At 35.4% G+C, this 18,225-nt stretch overlaps 1 protein-coding gene across 9 annotated transcripts in view; it reads right to left on the bottom strand.

Moving 5' to 3' along the window:
* Positions 1-18,225, bottom strand: part of LOC145296292 (carbohydrate sulfotransferase 14-like) — a 131,200-nt gene that overhangs the window by 13,651 nt on the left and 99,324 nt on the right. For 7 of the 9 annotated variants that reach the window (XM_080142520.1, XM_080142523.1, XM_080142521.1 and 4 more), the window contains exon 3: positions 1,976-2,022. In XM_080142520.1, the coding sequence (XP_079998646.1) occupies positions 1,976-2,022 (47 nt within the window). Of the gene's footprint in view, positions 1-1,975; positions 2,023-4,012; positions 4,204-18,225 lie in introns of all 9 variants that reach the window. The other 2 variants (XM_080142514.1, XM_080142506.1) reach the window with 1 other exon arrangement.

The raw sequence follows: 18,225 nt of genomic DNA, 5'->3' as shown, positions 1-18,225 counted from the left end.
ATGTAACTACATTTATAGTCTCTGGATAAGTCCATTATTCCTGAAATAGGTATATCAGCTTGCCTCACGACAATTTTAAAATGTCTAACCAAGAAAATTTTATACTAAAATGTCAACGTTGGATAACTACAGCAACGTTGGATAACTACAGCAATGCTGGATAACTACAATTAGGTGTTATATTTATAAAGTTATGTCAGCCGACGCCCAAAATGATTCTATTATATTTGTAATTTTTTAAAAACTTAATTTTCCGTTGTTGATAATAATAAAATGATAAATATTTATTGATTTTAAACTACCAGTAAATCAATACATCCCACTGTAAATGTATTATTTATGTTTGCAAAAATATATGCACATATTTCATGGATTTTATGGTAATCTAAAAAAAAAAAAAATTAACAAACAACTCTATTGCTAAATATTTAGAAATTTTAAAAGAATCGGAATCGGTAATTGTATTGCAATTGTGGATTTAGAATTGGTAATTGTATAAGAATCACAAAAAAATATTGGAATCGTTCCATCATTAATATAATAGATTTATATAACAGATTCTCAACTTGTATTCGTTTGTCTATTCATTCTTTTGCAGTATTATCCTCATCTTCATAGGTAAAATATACACATATATGCAAACTGCTGCAAAGAAGATGGGTTCTCTCTACCGTGCTAGAAAGTTACTTACACCTGAAAGTGTCCTGTACCTTTACAAGGCCACCATTCGCCCATGTATGGAGTATTGTTGCTACATTTGGGCTGGTGCATCTGCTACTAGTCTCTCCTTTTTAGACAGGGTTTAAAAGAGAGTTGCCAACCTAATAGGTCCCACACTATCAGCTAGGCTTCAACCGCTGTCCCATCAACGAAATGTTGTATTCCTTTGACGTTTCGGCCAATTATTCTTCTGGTCTTTGTCAGGTTAACCATGACGGGATAGGAATGTCAAATCCTCCAACTACATCCCCCGCAATTGCTGCCTTCAATAGCTGTTGTCATCTCACCACAGTTTGGTCAACTAATCTTCTGACCGACTTTGGGTGGGATCGAAACTGCTACCTCTAGACAATGCTCACCTGGAATCGTAGATATTCCACATCTCTATCCAATACACCATGGGCCCTGACGAGCAATCAAGATTAGATTTTTGGATCTTATAAATCCAATTGTTTTTCCAATTGTTGGGTCGGTACCGATTGTTGTATTGTTGAATTAGGTTGGAATTATTTTGGAGATGAGTAAATTGTATAATTCTTTTTTTTTTTTTAATTATTTGGACTATTATCCTCATCTTTTAGATTTTTTAAAAGATATCAAGGGCAGCAATTGCTGTGGATGTAGTGTGATGAGTCGACATTCCTATCCTGTTACAGTTAACCTGACGAAGGCCAGAGGAATAATTGGCCAAAATGTTGTGAAAACAAAGATGAGGATAATAGTCCAAATAATTAAATGTATATATCTATAAAAGTGTGTGCGTGTGTGTGTGTGTGTACATTTCCCTACACAATAACTCTGTTAATTTAAAGTCTACAGACTCGAAATTTGATATACAGGGTACTGAGATTTGGGAAATCTTTGTGATCGGATTTCGGCCAGAAATTTGCCTGTTAAGGGGTTAAAGTTCAACGATTTGACCTTTGAGAACTCTACCAAACTCATCCGCCAATTTTGGGTCTAAATACTTGAAATTTTAGATATAGGTTCCTTTGACATGGATCTAACTTAATAACTTGATTTGAGCCCAAAACAATAAAGTTTAAGGAATTATAATAGGGGTCAAAGTTAAAAAAATTGACCGCTTTTTTTTTTTGCTCAAGATACACCTCCAAACACCCGAGCAACGCCGGGCTGAAATGCTTGTAATATATATATATATATATATATATATATATATATATATATATATATATATATATATATATATATATAATTGTATTTGTTTATTTTTAAAAAAAGGTTCAGTACTTACTTGTTTCATATTTGAGAATTTGTCAACATTACTAAATCTCTGATTATCTAAAAGAAACAAATTAAAAGAAAAAAATTAAAAGAAAAAAAATTTCAGCTAAAGAAAAAAGAGAAAATTTATTTTGATACATAAAAAAATACAATAGAAAATTTGGTAACATTAGTAAATGTTTGATTGTCCAAAACAAGAGCAGAAATTTATCTTGATTATTCAAACAGGTGGCGACTGTGAATATTGTATGGCCAACGTGTCCAACGTGAACAAGTTCTTGATGAGCCATTCCCTTAAGTAATCCAATTTACCAAATGTTCACTACTAACGATTATTACGACATTTTCCCATTGACTACTGTACACTCATTAACTCTTATCCTTGAGTGGCCACCGAGCCTTGATAAGTGGTGACTCCTTTGTAAGAAAAAAACTAATCCACCGATATTTGATTCTGACTAGCATGCATAAATATCGATTCTTGGTTGAATAAAACCACAAATCAACAGTTTCATTCAATTAATTAAAATGTAAGAAATCTTAATTCACAAAATGTTGTGTGTAATATAAAAACTAATGTTGGGACGATTAATCAGAATTGGAATCAGGCACCAGAAAAATCATAAGTTTTTGATATATCTATATCAACATTAGAATCGGGAAAATTTGTGCCTATGTTCCAATGCCAAAAACAATTCTTTTAATTTTTTTTTGCTTTTGTTTGTTTTGTTTTTTAAAACTTCCTTTACCACTTGTGGTACTAATGATACAATAATAAATATTTGTTGATTTTAAAAACTACCAGTAAAACTAAAATTTGTAAATCACCCCTCCCTCACAAGTGTATTTTTATGTTTGCAAAAAATATATGCTTTCTATGGTATTCTGAAAATTAAAAAAAAAAAACGAAGAACAGATCTATAGCTAAATATTTAAAGATTGAAAAAGAATCGGAATCAATAACTGTATTGGAATCAAGAATTCAGAACAGAATTAGTAATTGTATTGAAAGTGAGAAAAATATTGGAATCGTCCCAACACTAATAAAAACCTACACACACACGCATTTATTTTCCAGAAAACAAGCATGCAAATGACATGATCCAGCTCAGGTCCTTGGGGGAAGAGGTGAATGAAGGGCCTTGACAGATGCCATGAGAGATTTTCACAGACAACAGAACCAACATATACACCCTGTTAATTGAACACTTTTGCACACAAGTTTGTACACACACTTTCACAGTAACAAAACAGGCATGCTGACATACACACACATGTATGCACACATGTACGCACACACATGCATGCATGTTGAATATTGAGCTGGGGCGACGCCGATAAAATCAGAGGTGTGCACACATGCATATTTCAGATGGATTTTGATCTACATCCTTGTGTCCTATAAAAATAACCTGAATTGTAATTATCACCAACACCAAAGAAAGGCTTACATTTCAGGTTGGGAAGTTAGAATTGTGTAACGCAAAATAAAGAACAATCAAATATTTTAAAGATTTACATTTTAAGAATGTCGGTTGATGTCTTTATAAGATACAGATAACATAAACAAAAGAGGAGTTCACGTCGTACAGTGTGAGTAACAAATTTCTATCATAGCCTGACACACGCATGCATGCACACACACATACACACACACACACACACATATCGCTAAACGCAGTTGTTCTGTTCTGTCTGTCTGTCTCTCTCTTGTCACTGGCTAACAGTGAATTATAAATAAGCTTCTATGTTGACAAAATCCGTTTGTGTTGATTTTGAGAACAACAACAAAAGAATTGTCAGGTGTATACCATTTCACAAGCATTTGAAAAGTGCAAACTAGAAAATTATATATACATTCAATAACGCAACACGCATTATATATACATTCAATAACGCAACACGCATACACACATCTTTATTCCTATTTCCATTTACAGATATGTAAACGCACACGGCGCCAGCCGAAATGAATATATCTGTTCAATTCCTTTTTAACACATAAGGCAACATGCAAAACAAACACATGTACTCAATTTTTCCTTACAAACAAAATCCATTTTTCTTTCACAGAACGTTCTTGAACTTTTTGAACTTCCATTTTTTATGAAGATTTTATTTTGCATTGATTCGAGTTTGTCAATAAAATCAATTATTTTGTATGAGTAGCCCATGCCATTTCTTTCTTTTGACGCTGCCTTTCTCTCCATATTTTTAGGTGCTTATCCAGAATTCCTCCTATATTAAAAAAAAAATAAAAAATAAATACAGATTTTTATGGTGTAAGTACTGGTGACGGAAAAACCTATTGTATACCAAAAAAAAAATCTCGTAAATTGATCTAGGAATTTTATTTTTAAATAAGAAAATCAAATTTTGTCGCTAAGCAAACAGTAACAAAAACAGGCTGAAAACGAAGGGAGATAACTCCAAATGTAACAGAGTGCAGATATGTGCATGGTGGCTATATGCAAATACAGAGTCATGTGCAAAATGATATCATAAGGAAAAAAAAAATTATAAAAAGGAAAGAGAGAGCATGTTAAAGAGAGAGATCACATTAGAGACGTGGGTGACGTCACAGCTGTAACAAGAAGTCACGCGTGATGGGAGAATGAGGAAATAAATGTTGTTGTTACAAAAAAAAAAAAGGAGTCGAGTTATTACTTGTCCTATGTTCCTTGTGACGTACTCTGCTGCCACATGTTGGCTCCACGTGTTAGATTACACAAATAATTCAAACTTGCGAGTTTTTAGAAAGCTATTCTTAATAAAGGGACATTGGAAAACCCAAATTCGCTTCAAAATGATTTTCGCTATATAAATTAAACTACTTGATCAATTTACATGATTTTTTAGTGTATGATATTTGCTTTCTGTCACAGGTATGTATACCATAAAAAAATTTCTTTATTTTTTTTTTTAATATAGGGCGAATTCTGGACAAGCGCCCATTTTTCTTATGGTTTGGTAAAATAAGCCAAAATGGTGAAAACATCATTAATTTAGAAATAAATGGTTAGAATGTTAACATTGACCCAAAATCATTTTTTATTTTGGGCGCTTTTTCGGAATAAGAACGAAAATCGAAAGATCGAATTTCAATTAAAATTAATGTTATCTCCTAAACTGTCATGCCGAAATTAGTAAAATATTTAAAAATTACGAAAAACGATAAAGTAGAAAATTAATTATCAATGGAAATATTTTTCGAAATAATCAGAATAGTTCGCATGGTAGCGAGGGAGAGGGGTAACGTCTTGTTAAAAATGGCGGATAAATGAATCGTGAAATCGTCAAATTACACGTTTTATGCAATAAGGCAGTAATATGTTGCTAATTGTGACATGATAATTAAGTAGATAACATTGCTTTTAGTTGAAAATGGCATAAAAATTAAACAGATAAAAAAAATTGTTTATGAAGATTCAGTTTTACGGCTTTCGATTTTGGTTTCAAAGAAGCACCTTCTTTTTTCGATTCCAAAGAAGCACCTTATTTCTTTTTTTTTTTTTTTTAGTATTCAATTGCTTTTCTCCGAAATAAATCTCCTACTACTAAGTTTTGGTATGTGCACAAATATGATGAAACTTCTCCAGGGCACAGCAAAAACCGAGTCAAAATAAACAAGGAAAAATCTATTTACTTAATAATTACGTTAAGGTGCAGGATCATATCCCCTCTCTCTCTTGTTTTTTTTTTTTTTTTTTTTTTTTCAGCAGTAATTCCAGCATAAAAGCAGCATGCTCAGCTGTGCATTAGTATTTCTTAAGTCTATAAAAACAGCCGGATATAACATAAATTTAATCTCAACGCTAACCCACGGTTTCACTGTTAAGTAATTCTACGATAAAACTGCAAGAAAATACGAGTGCCATTATTCAAAAAAGGCGCGGACCACCAATTTGGAGAGAGAGAGAGAGAGAGAGAGAGAGAGAGAGATGGGGTGGGGGTCTTGCTTGTAATGGGGATAAAAAACAGTTGTGGTTTGTATGAGGAAAAGGTTGGTGATTAAATATTCATTCTCTAGATGTGCAGATTATAAAGAAAAATGGGTTAACATTCTTTTGGTTATAAAGAAAAAATTCTTTTATAATTTAAATCAGTTTTATCCATATAGTTTCATCTGTGGCGACTTAATCGCGAAGTGATTCCCACGAATGCTAAAAAACAAATGACTAATTGCTTATGCTTTTTCTTTTTGTGAAATTCGCTTTCCACCTGATTTCACAAAGCAAGAAAGTTTTGACATAGACGTGTGAACTCAAAAGTATTTTCAGCCAATGGAAAATTTTCCTAAGCCTCAAAAAGTAACACTTATACGCAAATGTAGTAAACCAGTGTACACTTAGAAGTTTCTATAAGACCTGGTCAAGAAAATCAGTTTGAGAGATCCTTCAACAGCCTGCCGAACGAAAGGAACCCAACAACGCTCTGCGTAGGGTGGTAGGCAAGGCGGAAGAACTCAGCGACTCATGTATCCAGCCTTTATCACTCACACACATCTATACACACATTAACAAGAACTAAAGTAAACACACACACACACATACACAATACCACACTGGCCAATACATATGAACGTCTTGATTATTCATTCAACTTTGAGTTTGAGAGCTGGAGATCCAAGATGACTGGTTTGATGCACTTCTGTTGAGTTATTAGAGAAAAAGAGGAAAGTAAAAAAGGAAGAAGTTTTTTTTTTCTTTTCACTCTTTTTCAACTCCAAACAAGGCATATTGCTGTTTGGAACATAAGAGGCTTCTATGTGAGATTGTGTCTAGCGGCGAACTGTCGAAAATCGAACAACAAGATGTCTGTTCACATTACATTTAAACTTTTGCATACCAGTACAGTCAGGGAGGCAGGAAACAGGGAAAGAATTCCAACGTCTAGCAGACTGAGGGAAGAAACTATTAGATTAGAAGTCTTTCCGGCATCTAGAAACACCAACACTGAAGGGGTGGGATTTTGCTGCTTGTCAGGTTAGTTAGGAGTATGTATGTAAAAGTGGCACACGTGCTATGAGTTCATCAAAGCACATTCCATTAAAATATTTGAAAGGAATGCAACATTGTGGTGATAGGACAGACATTGGAGCTTGGCTCATCGTGCGGAATCTATTAGATTTGAGACTCTTTTTTTTTGGACGCTGTGTAAGAGTCTAAGTGCTTGTGAATGGTAAGCCAAGGAGTTTGAATAAAGAGCCCTCAGGTAGCATATAGCAATCAGTGGTTGAAGAGGTTTCCTGTGTTAGTCTTAGCAACATTAACATCGCCATTCCACTACAGACTGAAGATCATTCTCTAAGGTTTTACTGATTGCCTTAGATATATATTGTAACGGTTTTGAGTCTAGCCGCATTTATAGCATGTTGTTTGGCCGTATGACCATCTAGGATAACCTGGATCTTTCTCTTGTCTGAGTGTTAAATAATAACATGGTTAAAAGTTAAATTAGTTATTATTGATCTATCTGTCTACCTGTCTATTTATCTATCTAGTGTTATTTTTTAAAAGGGTTTGGATTGGGAGTTATTTATTGTTTAGCTGAAGATGTTTACATAAATTAAGTTAAATAAACAAAATAGCCTTGAGCAGTTGCGTACGTGACAGAGGTCACATGTTAGGAGACGTGTGTTTTTGATGATGGCGTAACGGAACTGACAGGTCAAGAGGTCAAGGAGATTAGATTGAGAGTTTGAGTTTGGTCACGAAAGTGAACAAACGTATTCAAGTCCAGGAAGTGATGCTGAAAGAACAAGCATGTAGATATGTAATGCAGACTCCTTGTGAAGACCACCTTGACACTGATATAAATTTATATTTTGTAAAATATAAAGTTATCGTCGTTTCACAAAAGAAGAAAAAAACAGGTGTCTCAATCGGTTATGATGTTGGTCATTGCATGTTTCATCACAAAGTCCTGCAGTGAAGGCAGAAGAACTCCTGGAGAAAGAAAAGGTATGAAGCATCTATGTTCTTCTTCTTATAAAATATGATACCTTTATGTAAATACGAACTGTAATATATCACTGTGTGATAACTCCCCTCTATACAACAGTCTATACGTCGATTATATATCACCGTAGCTACACAACGTAAGAAGGATGTTATTATATTAAGTATTCGTCCAGTAATACCGAATCATTTAATTTTTATAAAACCTTTGTGCCAAATTTTAGATATATCAACTGCTATCACCGTAGTTTCACCTGTTTTATCCAATGCACACAGCAGGTGGATCGATCATGATCGGCACAGTGAACACACGCGGGCATATCAGGATATTGTGTCAGAAACCAGAAGTCTCGAGTGATGCATGATGGATAAGTTGATCAAATCTTTCACTAATTTTGCAAACCATAAAAAAGAAGGTTGATATTTTGGCACAGTAGATCCTTCGCCTTCTAAGGGATCGGTTAGGACATTATGTATATATATTATACACTGGAGAAGAAAAATAAATTTAATGAAAGCTGAATGGTGGTTAACCCCCAGAGATTTTGTGTTTTACAATCGCTGTTATCTTTAATATAAACCTCACCTGTCTGTTTAAATGTATGTATGTATGTATGTTTGTATATCTACCCAAAACTTTCGGCAAAGGCGACGGATTTTCACGAGATTGGTATCGTTTTAAAGTTCGATCATTCGGACGACAAATATCGAAAAATTGGCTAAAAACATTAATTCCTTCACCCTCAACTGGGCACATTTCTACAAGGAGGGAGTCACTTTTTTCGCCGACATTTTCGATTGATTAGCCTTAATTTAAACCTTCGCCACTTCTGGGTTGGTGATGGACGCAACGGCAAAGACGTCACTTTTTTTTTCACGTTCTTTTCCTCCTTCATGGTATGGGTTCGAGCCTACCTGCCTACTACCACTTTTTTTTCTCAACAAACACCTCCAAACACCTGGGCAACGCCGGGCACCCAGGCTAGTTGTTGCAACAAGAAAAAGGGAGAGAGAAGAACACAGAAGCATCACTACCGACTGAGAAACAATTTACAACATGTCAACAAAACAAGACGCCGACAGAAGATATTTTGTTATGGCTTGGAATCAAAGAATTCGCCCGCCATAATGCTACATCTTGTCTTTAAAATGCTGATGTAGTATCACGCACAGAGTGAGGGCAAGATTTACTGTTTTGTATTTCTGAAAAAAAATTACTGTTTTGTATTTCTGAGTTCTTGCTGGAAGTTGTTGAATGTAGCCAATAGCCCCACGATTTCTACACAGCTCTGTTTTCCAGCTGACTACAACATGGTCGTTTTCAGGCTCAATGTAAACAAATTTTTGTAGAGATAATAAAGCGCTATATGTTTTTGGTGTCTTTATGTTTGTGTTTTTGGTGCCTTTATGTTAATTGTGACTTGAACAGAAGAAAAAAGAACCACACATCCGGTCAAGTACGTTTAATCTCTTGAAGATGTTTTCAGATCATCATCATCATCATCATCTCAATCGCCAAAGAATGTTATATGATACTTTGCCACATCAATTGCCATGGAAACTATCGGTTCATCAACATCTGATCCTACTTATTTTACAGTAATGCCATGGGACTTCCAAATCAGATGCCAACAGCTGCATGAAACATAATATGTTGCGCTTGTTCTTTAAAAAGGTCCGTTTTGTTGTAGTTGTTTGTAATATAAGTAAAACTGCAATGTCAACATGGAAGTTAAATCAAACAATATTTCTGGACGAATACTTACCATAATCAGATCCTTCCTAGACATTTATTTATCCATTTGAGGACTGTTATCCTCTTCTTAGTTGTTGTTGCCATTTTACAGCATTTCAATCAACTATTCCTCTGGCCTTCGTCAGGTGGTTAACCGCGACCGGATAGGAATGCTGATTCTCTTAACTGTATCCTCAATAATTACTGCCTTCCATAGTTGCTGTTGTCTCACCACGTTTTTGGCCAACTCATCCTCTGGCCTATCTTCAGACAATGCTCACCTGGAACTGTAGAAATCCAATGCCCCTATCCACTGCGCCACAGGCCCCAAAGGACGATCAAGGTTGGATTATTTCGTCTTACGAATCCAAGTTTTCATTCTTATCTGGTTTTCTATCGTCAGGTCTATACCAAATGGTATTATATATTATTATTTATTTAATTTTTTATTGGAATCCTTGGAGATGAGCAATTTGTATATTTCTAGACAGGAGAAAACTCCAGATTGTTCTCAATAGCAGTATGCTTAAATAACATTATATATCATGCAGATGTCCCCCAGGGGTCGATCCTTGAACTTTTTTTATTCCTAATATTCATAAATGATCTCCCTGATAAAATTGTATCCGATAAGGATGTATTTGGTGATGACACCACACTCTAAAATAGACATGAAGGTAAAACGGATGTACACATACGCTAAGCAATGGCAGAACCCCTAGAAAACGATATTCAGTCTGTAGTGGAATGTGGCCAAAAATGGATGATAGCATTTAATGCTACGAAAACTCAGCTTCTTTTCTTTAACAGCGACAAAAGATTTCTCAACCACCGATTGTCATGACAAATAAGACCATACCTTAGAGCTCATACTTCAAGCTTCTCAGCTTAACATTCACAGGCAACATGAATTGGAACAAATACAATGAGGACATTGCCAAGGCTGCTGCAAAGACGTGGGATCTCTCTCTTCTGTGCTAGAAAATTACTCACACCAGAGAGTATTCCATATCTCGACAGAGCCACCATTTGCTCATGCATGGAGTATTGTTACGACATCTTGGCTGGTGCATCTACCACTGGTCTCTCACTCTTAGGATCTAAAAAAAGAGTATCCAACCTAACAGGCCCAGCAGTGTCAACCAAACTCCAACCTCTGTCCCATCGCTACAACGTTGCATCCCTGTGACTGTTTTACAAGTATTTTAATGGAATGTGCTCTAACGAACTCGTAGCACTAGTGCCCCCTCGATGTAAATACCCTTGACTAACAGCAAAATCCCGACCTTTCACTGTAAAGGTTCTTAGATGCAGGAAAGTATTCTTTTCTAATAGTTTCTTCTATTTTTCCCTTGAACTATTAGACTTTTGAATTCCTTCCCGGTTTATTACTTCACAGATTATACTGACAGGCAGAAGTTTAATTGTAATATGACAAGACATTTCGCTGCTCAACTCCCTACATATTGTCTCTGTAGATATGGTCCTAAATAGTAACCCCTTACGTTCAAATGACAATGTGCCTTGTCTGGGGTGAATAAGAGTTAAAAAAAAAAAAAAAAGACTAAAAGGATGAACATCTGATTCACTGCATAAATACAATATTTTCAATATCTTCTTGTAGCCATGATACTATAACGATTGCGGGAGGGGAGATTTCTACTTCGATTTACACAGCTGAATAGTTTAATACACTCAACCAATACTTGTACATGTGGCGTCATTCACCCTAGCTGAGTTCTGCAGTTTTATCATGGGAAAGGTCGCATCTGCTAATTAGCCACTCACTATTCTAACACCAAAGATCTATTGAGGCTACATAAAAAGTTTTGGGAGGAATTAGTTTAAAAGACGAGACCCAAAGAAAGAATAACAAAAGGTGGTGCACGTATGGAAGCAGTACTGTCCTCCATATTTTTTTCATTTTTTAGCAGCGGATTATTATCAAATGATCACTAATCTACCAGATTATCAAAAAAAAAAAAAAAAAAAAAAACAATATTTAACATTTTTTAAGGAGTTCTCCGTTTCTTATACAATGTTCTCCAAAAAATATATCGATCTCTTATTTTGGAAGCGTCGACTTTTTCGGCTAAATTTGCAAAATTCAGCCTTTTTAAAGCCATTTAGCCTTTAAATATGCAAAAAAAAAAAAAAAAAAAAGGGATAAATTCACCAAATTTGGTTGAACAAAAAATCTGTTCCCAAAATAGGGTATCGATTTACTAGACTGTTGAATTAGAAAAGGAGCACCCCTTAAAAATGTTAATTACTGACGTTTTTGTATTTTTTTTTTTAATAATCTAGTACAGTAGTGACACTTCGATAATAATCCGTTGAAAATAATGAAAAAAAAAAAAAAAAGACGAAAATAACAAAATTACAGAAGGGGGGGGTGCAGCGTCCGTACGTCTGCCTAAAAGGCAAAGAATTACTTCCGTTTAGATACAAAATAAATCAGTATTATTTCGTAGGCGAAACCAAAACCTGTTGACCGCATTAAATAAAAAATTTGCAATCGATTAGAACTATAATTTTTTTAGAACACGGACATATAATGACTGACGGAACAGATGTTTTTGTGTACATTTTGTTGTTAAAGCTATTACTGTCAATGTTATAGGGGAAATGTCTTTATTAATATATAAGTCAAATAACATTTGATATCGCAAATTTCTATTATTAAATGTTTGGTGGGAAAGATAAAGGTAGCCCATTAAAAAGTTACAAGCTGTTTAAAGATTTCGTAATCATACATATTGGATGTCAACTTAAAATTTTCCGTTGCCAGATTATCGAAAAATTATTATATTTTATTACAAATAATCAATCACTTTTTTTCTTTTATAATAACCAAGATCTACTAATCAAAATGGGAAAATGACCAATGTCAATAACATTTCAGGAGTGTAATAACAAAGCATTAAATAATATTGACAAGAAAATTGGGGAGGCAAATAATCTAATTTATAAAACTAACTATGTCTGTGTGTCCGTCTCCATCTTTTTCAAATGCAATTCCTCTGAGGTGCAAAGTCATAGAGCGGCGTGAGGCGAATCAAAACATTACAATTTTTGTAGACCATTTCTTTTATGCGTTATTACTAAGGCTATGATAAGAGAATATTCTTTTCATTGTTTTGACTCTCGAGTATATATCCGACACAGACACAATTAATTGAGAATCGCATCACTCTATCTAAAGACATATAAGATATTAACTGATATATACTCGAGTGTGAAGATAATGAAAAGAATATTCTCTTGTCATAGCCCTAGTTATTACTTAGTAAAAATAGCTACTAAGAAAAAAAATTGAAAAAAAAAAAAATGAAATTTGGCAAGCATAAATCGACTAAGCCTGTTATTTGTATGCATGCACAAATACACATTTATAAGTTATAGTCGATTCATTTTTAATTATTTCTTATCCATCAGACGATAGCTCAAATGATAACAACTAAGGCTGGAGCATTATATATTTTGGTTTCGAGTCTAGCTAATTGCACCCAAGTCATATTTTTATTTAATTTTTTTTTTTAATCATGACTATGTATTCAGTACAATCTAATCTTATATGTCTGTGTGTTTCCATTTTTTTCAAAGTGCATCTCCTCTGAGGCAAGGTTGCAAAGCGGCACAAGGTAGGTCAAAGGATTGCAATTTTAGTGAATCATTGTTTTATATAAGTGACTTTGTCTGTCTGTCTGTCTGTCTGTCTGTCTGTGTGAGGAACGGTTTGCACAAACCTAATCTAGCTCCTGGGGCCCCATAGTTAAATAATAATTGTTTACATGGACTGACTTTCACATTCGCTCTAATCCTTCCTTTCAAGACAATATGTATCTTTATATTATTTTGATTCTTCAGACTACTATTCTAATCTTGAGTGTTTTTACACAAGGTTGCGGTTGATGTAACCTCCGACCTTCTTCGGGTATATCTTGTCACACTCAGGAATCTTTCTGTCGAACTTGGGAATCTGCACAGAATTTCCAACAGATCTGTTTATTAATTTAAGTGGTTGCATGTTCTTGCTCCATCAGCCATGGCTGGGTAGAAGTTCTAAGTAATTTGCAATTGTTTTTTCGATCACCTGAACTGAGGATTGAACCTTCAATCTCCAGAAGAATGTAACTTATAGCTGAATTTTACCAAGTACTGTAATCACGGATCGTAAATTATTCCCATCAAAAATAGATATTCCTATGAAATATAAAGTCATCGAATATCACAAACAATTAATGTTTCTATTTATTCTCTGCAATAGTGTCTGAATAATTATGGCTAAATGTTCTGATATAGTTGTTGATAACAGAGCAAAATCGAATACATCTGCTAGTTTATATATATATATACTAGCAGGCCGCCCAGCGTTACCCGGTCGTAAAATATGCATAAATATTATATTTTAATTAATGCAGAATTATTATTAATTATAAACAGAAATACCGTAGGTAATAAACGTAACATTAAACTCCTTTAAAAAAAAAAAACGGAAAGAAACTGAGACATGTGCATGCGAGTATTATGTTTTTTTCTAAACATTTCACTTCCTGTAAATAAAAAAGAAAACTCGAAACCAAAACCTAAAGACAGTGAGTCAAACACGATAACCATTAGGCCAGCTTGACAAGATATTTAAAAAGTGTTTTTAAACCTGTTTATTCTTAACATAAGTAATCTCTCACGTGAACAATTCACGCATTCATGAAACAGTTGACAAACAGATAAAAATCCGATACCCCACATGCCAAGTTTTCAATTTTGACCCCTCAGCAACCCTTTTTTCCGGATGAAAACCGATTAAAAAGTTTTCCACGTGTCTGAATACCCTATATACCAAATTTCAAGTCAGTAGATTAAAAATTCGTTGAGTATATAGGTTGAGAAATATCCTCGCACACACACACACTCATTTTTATGTATATATATATATATATATAATGAACAGAATATGAATACATCCAGGTTTCTCCACACGAGAATATGATTGGCTATCATAAGACATAAATACAGTTGGGTGTAGCAGCCTGGGAGAAACAGTGAAAGCCTCAGCCTTAAACATATTACTAGCTATGATTACAAACAACCGTAATCATTGTTCATTAAGGTGGCTTATTAGATTGTATTACTATAGTCAAGACGATAGAACTACTTCAAACAAATATATCCTTTTCTAGAATACATCGTATATATTTTTCAGTTTGGGTCACTGCACTATAGGACAGGCTGAAACCGTTGCCAAACTGTTCAAGAGCGCTAGATGCATCATTGCTGCTGTTTTTTTGGATAATTATTCCCTCATTTGAGAGGGGAATGGGAGGGAAGTATTGGCATGGAACAAGAACATTAACAAGAATTTCAATATACCTTCAGAGAAGTTTTTCACCTCAGCACCAAGTCGTTATGGAAATTTTATTTATATTTAATGGTTCCCGCATTGCATCAAATTCTATATTAGGTCTACTTAAGAGGACATTGTCACCCAACATATGTGCTGTTTCTTTGAGTCATTTTATTATCAACTATTCTTCCATGTATAATTTTTACTTCTTTCCATGAGAGCAGATGGTTTCTCTTTTCCCTGCATATGTGGTCAGCGATACCTGACTTTTTGATGTATTATGAGCCAGTGTAGAAAATGTATGTATATGTGTTTTATCGTGTGAATTTATACGTTCTTATTTATCAATTTTCTCTGTGACACTACGCGCCCTGAAATATGCTGCATTTTCAATAACAAATAAAAATTTCGGTTTCAAACAAGATCGTTATTTTCATCAATTAACTCGTAGCTTGCGGCAAGTGAGAGAGAGAGAGCTGGTGGGGTTGGTGACGGCAAAGGAATCCACACACACACGTGTTTAGTCTGCATTTTTCTCGTCTGTCCTGAGCCACAAAAGCATTTGTTTATGTATAACTTCAAGTCTTTTATTTTGTTAGGATTGACGTCACAGGTCAAGAAAAAGAAATTCCGTTATTTTTCTGAAAATCTAGCATTGCCCAGCCACAATTCAACATTTTCCCTTCACATGTGGTCAGCCATACCTGACTTTTCCCTTCATATGTGGCCAGCCATATACGACTTTTCTATGTGGTCAGCCATACCTGACTTTTCCCTTCATATGTGGTCAGCCATATACGACTTTTCCCTTGTTATTTAGTCAGCCATACCCGACTTTTCCCTTCCTATATGATCAGCCATATCCGACTTTTCTCTTCCCATGTGGTCAGCCATATTCAACTTTTCTCTTCCTATGTGGTCAGCCATATTCGACTTTTCTCTTCCTATGTGGTCAGCCATATCCGACTTTTCTCTTCCTATGTGGTCAGCCATATCCGACTTTTCTCTTCCCATGTGGTCAGCCATATCCGACTTTTCTCTTCCCATGTGGTCAGCCATATCCGACTTTTCTCTTCCCATGTGGTCAGCCATATCCGACTTTTCTCTTCCCATGTGGTCAGCCATATCCGACTTTTCTCTTCCCATGTCGTCAGCCATATCCGACTTTTCTCTTCCCATGTCGTCAGCCATATCCGACTTTTCTCTTCCCATGTCGTCAGCCATATCCGACTTTTCTCTTCCCATGTCGTCAGCCATATCCGACTTTTCTCTTCCCATGTCGTCAGCCATATCCGACTTTTCTCTTCCCATGTCGTCAGCCATATCCGACTTTTCTCTTCCCATGTCGTCAGCCATATCCGACTTTTCTCTTCCCATGTGGTCAGCCATATCCGACTTTTCTCTTCCCATGTGGTCAGCCATATCCGACTTTTCTCTTCCCATGTGGTCAGCCATATCCGACTTTTCTCTTCCCATGTGGTCAGCCATATCCGACTTTTCTCTTCCCATGTGGTCAGCCATATCCGACTTTTCTCTACCCATGTGGTCAGCCATATCCGATTTTTCTCTTCCCATGTCGTCAGCCATATCCGACTTTTCTCTTCCCATGTGGTCAGCCATATCCGACTTTTCTCTTCCCATGTGGTCAGCCATATCCGACTTTTCTCTTCCCATGTGGTCAGCCATATCCGACTTTTCTCTTCCTATGTGGTCAGCCATATCCGACTTTTCTCTTCCTATGTGGTCAGCCATATCCGACTTTTCTCTTCCTATGTGGTCAGCCATATCCGACTTGTCTCTTCCTATGTGGTCAGCCATATCCGACTTGTCACTTCCTATGTGGTCAGCCATATCCAACTTTTCCCTCCATACGTGGTAAGTTATATGTGACTTTACAAAACATGTTGAGTAATAATTAGTTCTAAGTGAGTCTTCTGGGGGTTGAGGGTTCGATCCTTAGTACAGGAGATACTAAGAACATGATGAAATGAATATGCATACACCCGGATTCCTTCTCACAAAAATATGATTGGCTGATTAAGTCATAAATGCAGACTGGTAGAGCAGCTTGGGGGAGTCATCAAAAAGATATGCTTAAAGCCTAATGCTTAAGGATATTACCATGAACGCCTGTTCATTAAAGCGACTTGTACAGGGTGACCCCCCCCCCCAAAAAAAAAACAAAAGCTAAATGGAGGCCATCTAGAATATATGCTGTAGAACGGAGAAAAAAGTGCCAAAGACCCTAGTGTTTTGATATAATGAACTAGTTATGATGAAAGTTTAATTTAATTCGGACAAAACACTAAGAAACGGGGCCTAATTAGAGTTGGGGCCCGTTTTTTGGGGTCACCCTGTATTACTCGATTACAATAGCCAAAAACTCAGCTACTTCAAACAAATATATTCCTTTCAGTAACATATCAGAATACATAACCTTTACCTGACAAAGATTTTTTGAAAATTAAATTCATTTATTGCAGACTATTATCCCCATCTTTTTTAATTGTTCTTTCACAACGTTTCGGCCAACTATTCCTCTGGCCATCATCAGGTGGGAACCGCGATGGGATAGGAACTCCGAATCTCCTAACTGCATTCTCCGCAATTACTGTCTTTCATAGTTTTTGGCCAAGTAAGCGTCTGGCCAGATTGAAACCGCTACCTTCAAACAATTCTCACCTGGAACCGTAGCGATTCAACATTTCTATCAACTGCGCCATAAGCCCTGAAAGACGATGAAGGTTGGATTTTTTGGTCTTATAAATCTACGTTTATTTATTATCTGATCTTCCATAGTCAGGTCCGTACTGAATGGTGTATATATTATTTTAATTGGAATTCATTATTCAGATGAGTATTATTTATTATTAGTGAGACGGCAACTATGGATGGCAGTAATTGCTGAGAATGCAGTTAGGAGATTCAGAGTTCCTATCCATCGCGGTTACCACCTGATGAAGGCCAGAGGAATAGTTGGCCAAAACGTTGTGAAAAAACTAAGAAAAGATGAGGATAACAGTCCGCAGTAAATAAATTAATAAATAATACTCATCTCAATAATGAATTCCAATTAAAAAAATATATAAAGATTTTTGAGTTTGAAAATTGTATGAATAACACTCAGCATGAGAACAGTAGTCCAAATAATCCAAATAGTACAAAGCATCAATCCTCATCTCAAAAATACTGAAATATAAGATTCGTTCAGGATTACA

Source organism: Euprymna scolopes, chromosome 2, assembly GCF_053919585.1.
Source record: "Euprymna scolopes isolate OS-2025 chromosome 2, ASM5391958v1, whole genome shotgun sequence".
Classification (NCBI taxonomy): Eukaryota; Metazoa; Mollusca; class Cephalopoda; order Sepiida; family Sepiolidae; genus Euprymna; species Euprymna scolopes.
The sequence above is the reverse complement of the archived record's forward strand: the minus strand, read 5'-3'. Positions and strand labels throughout refer to the sequence as shown.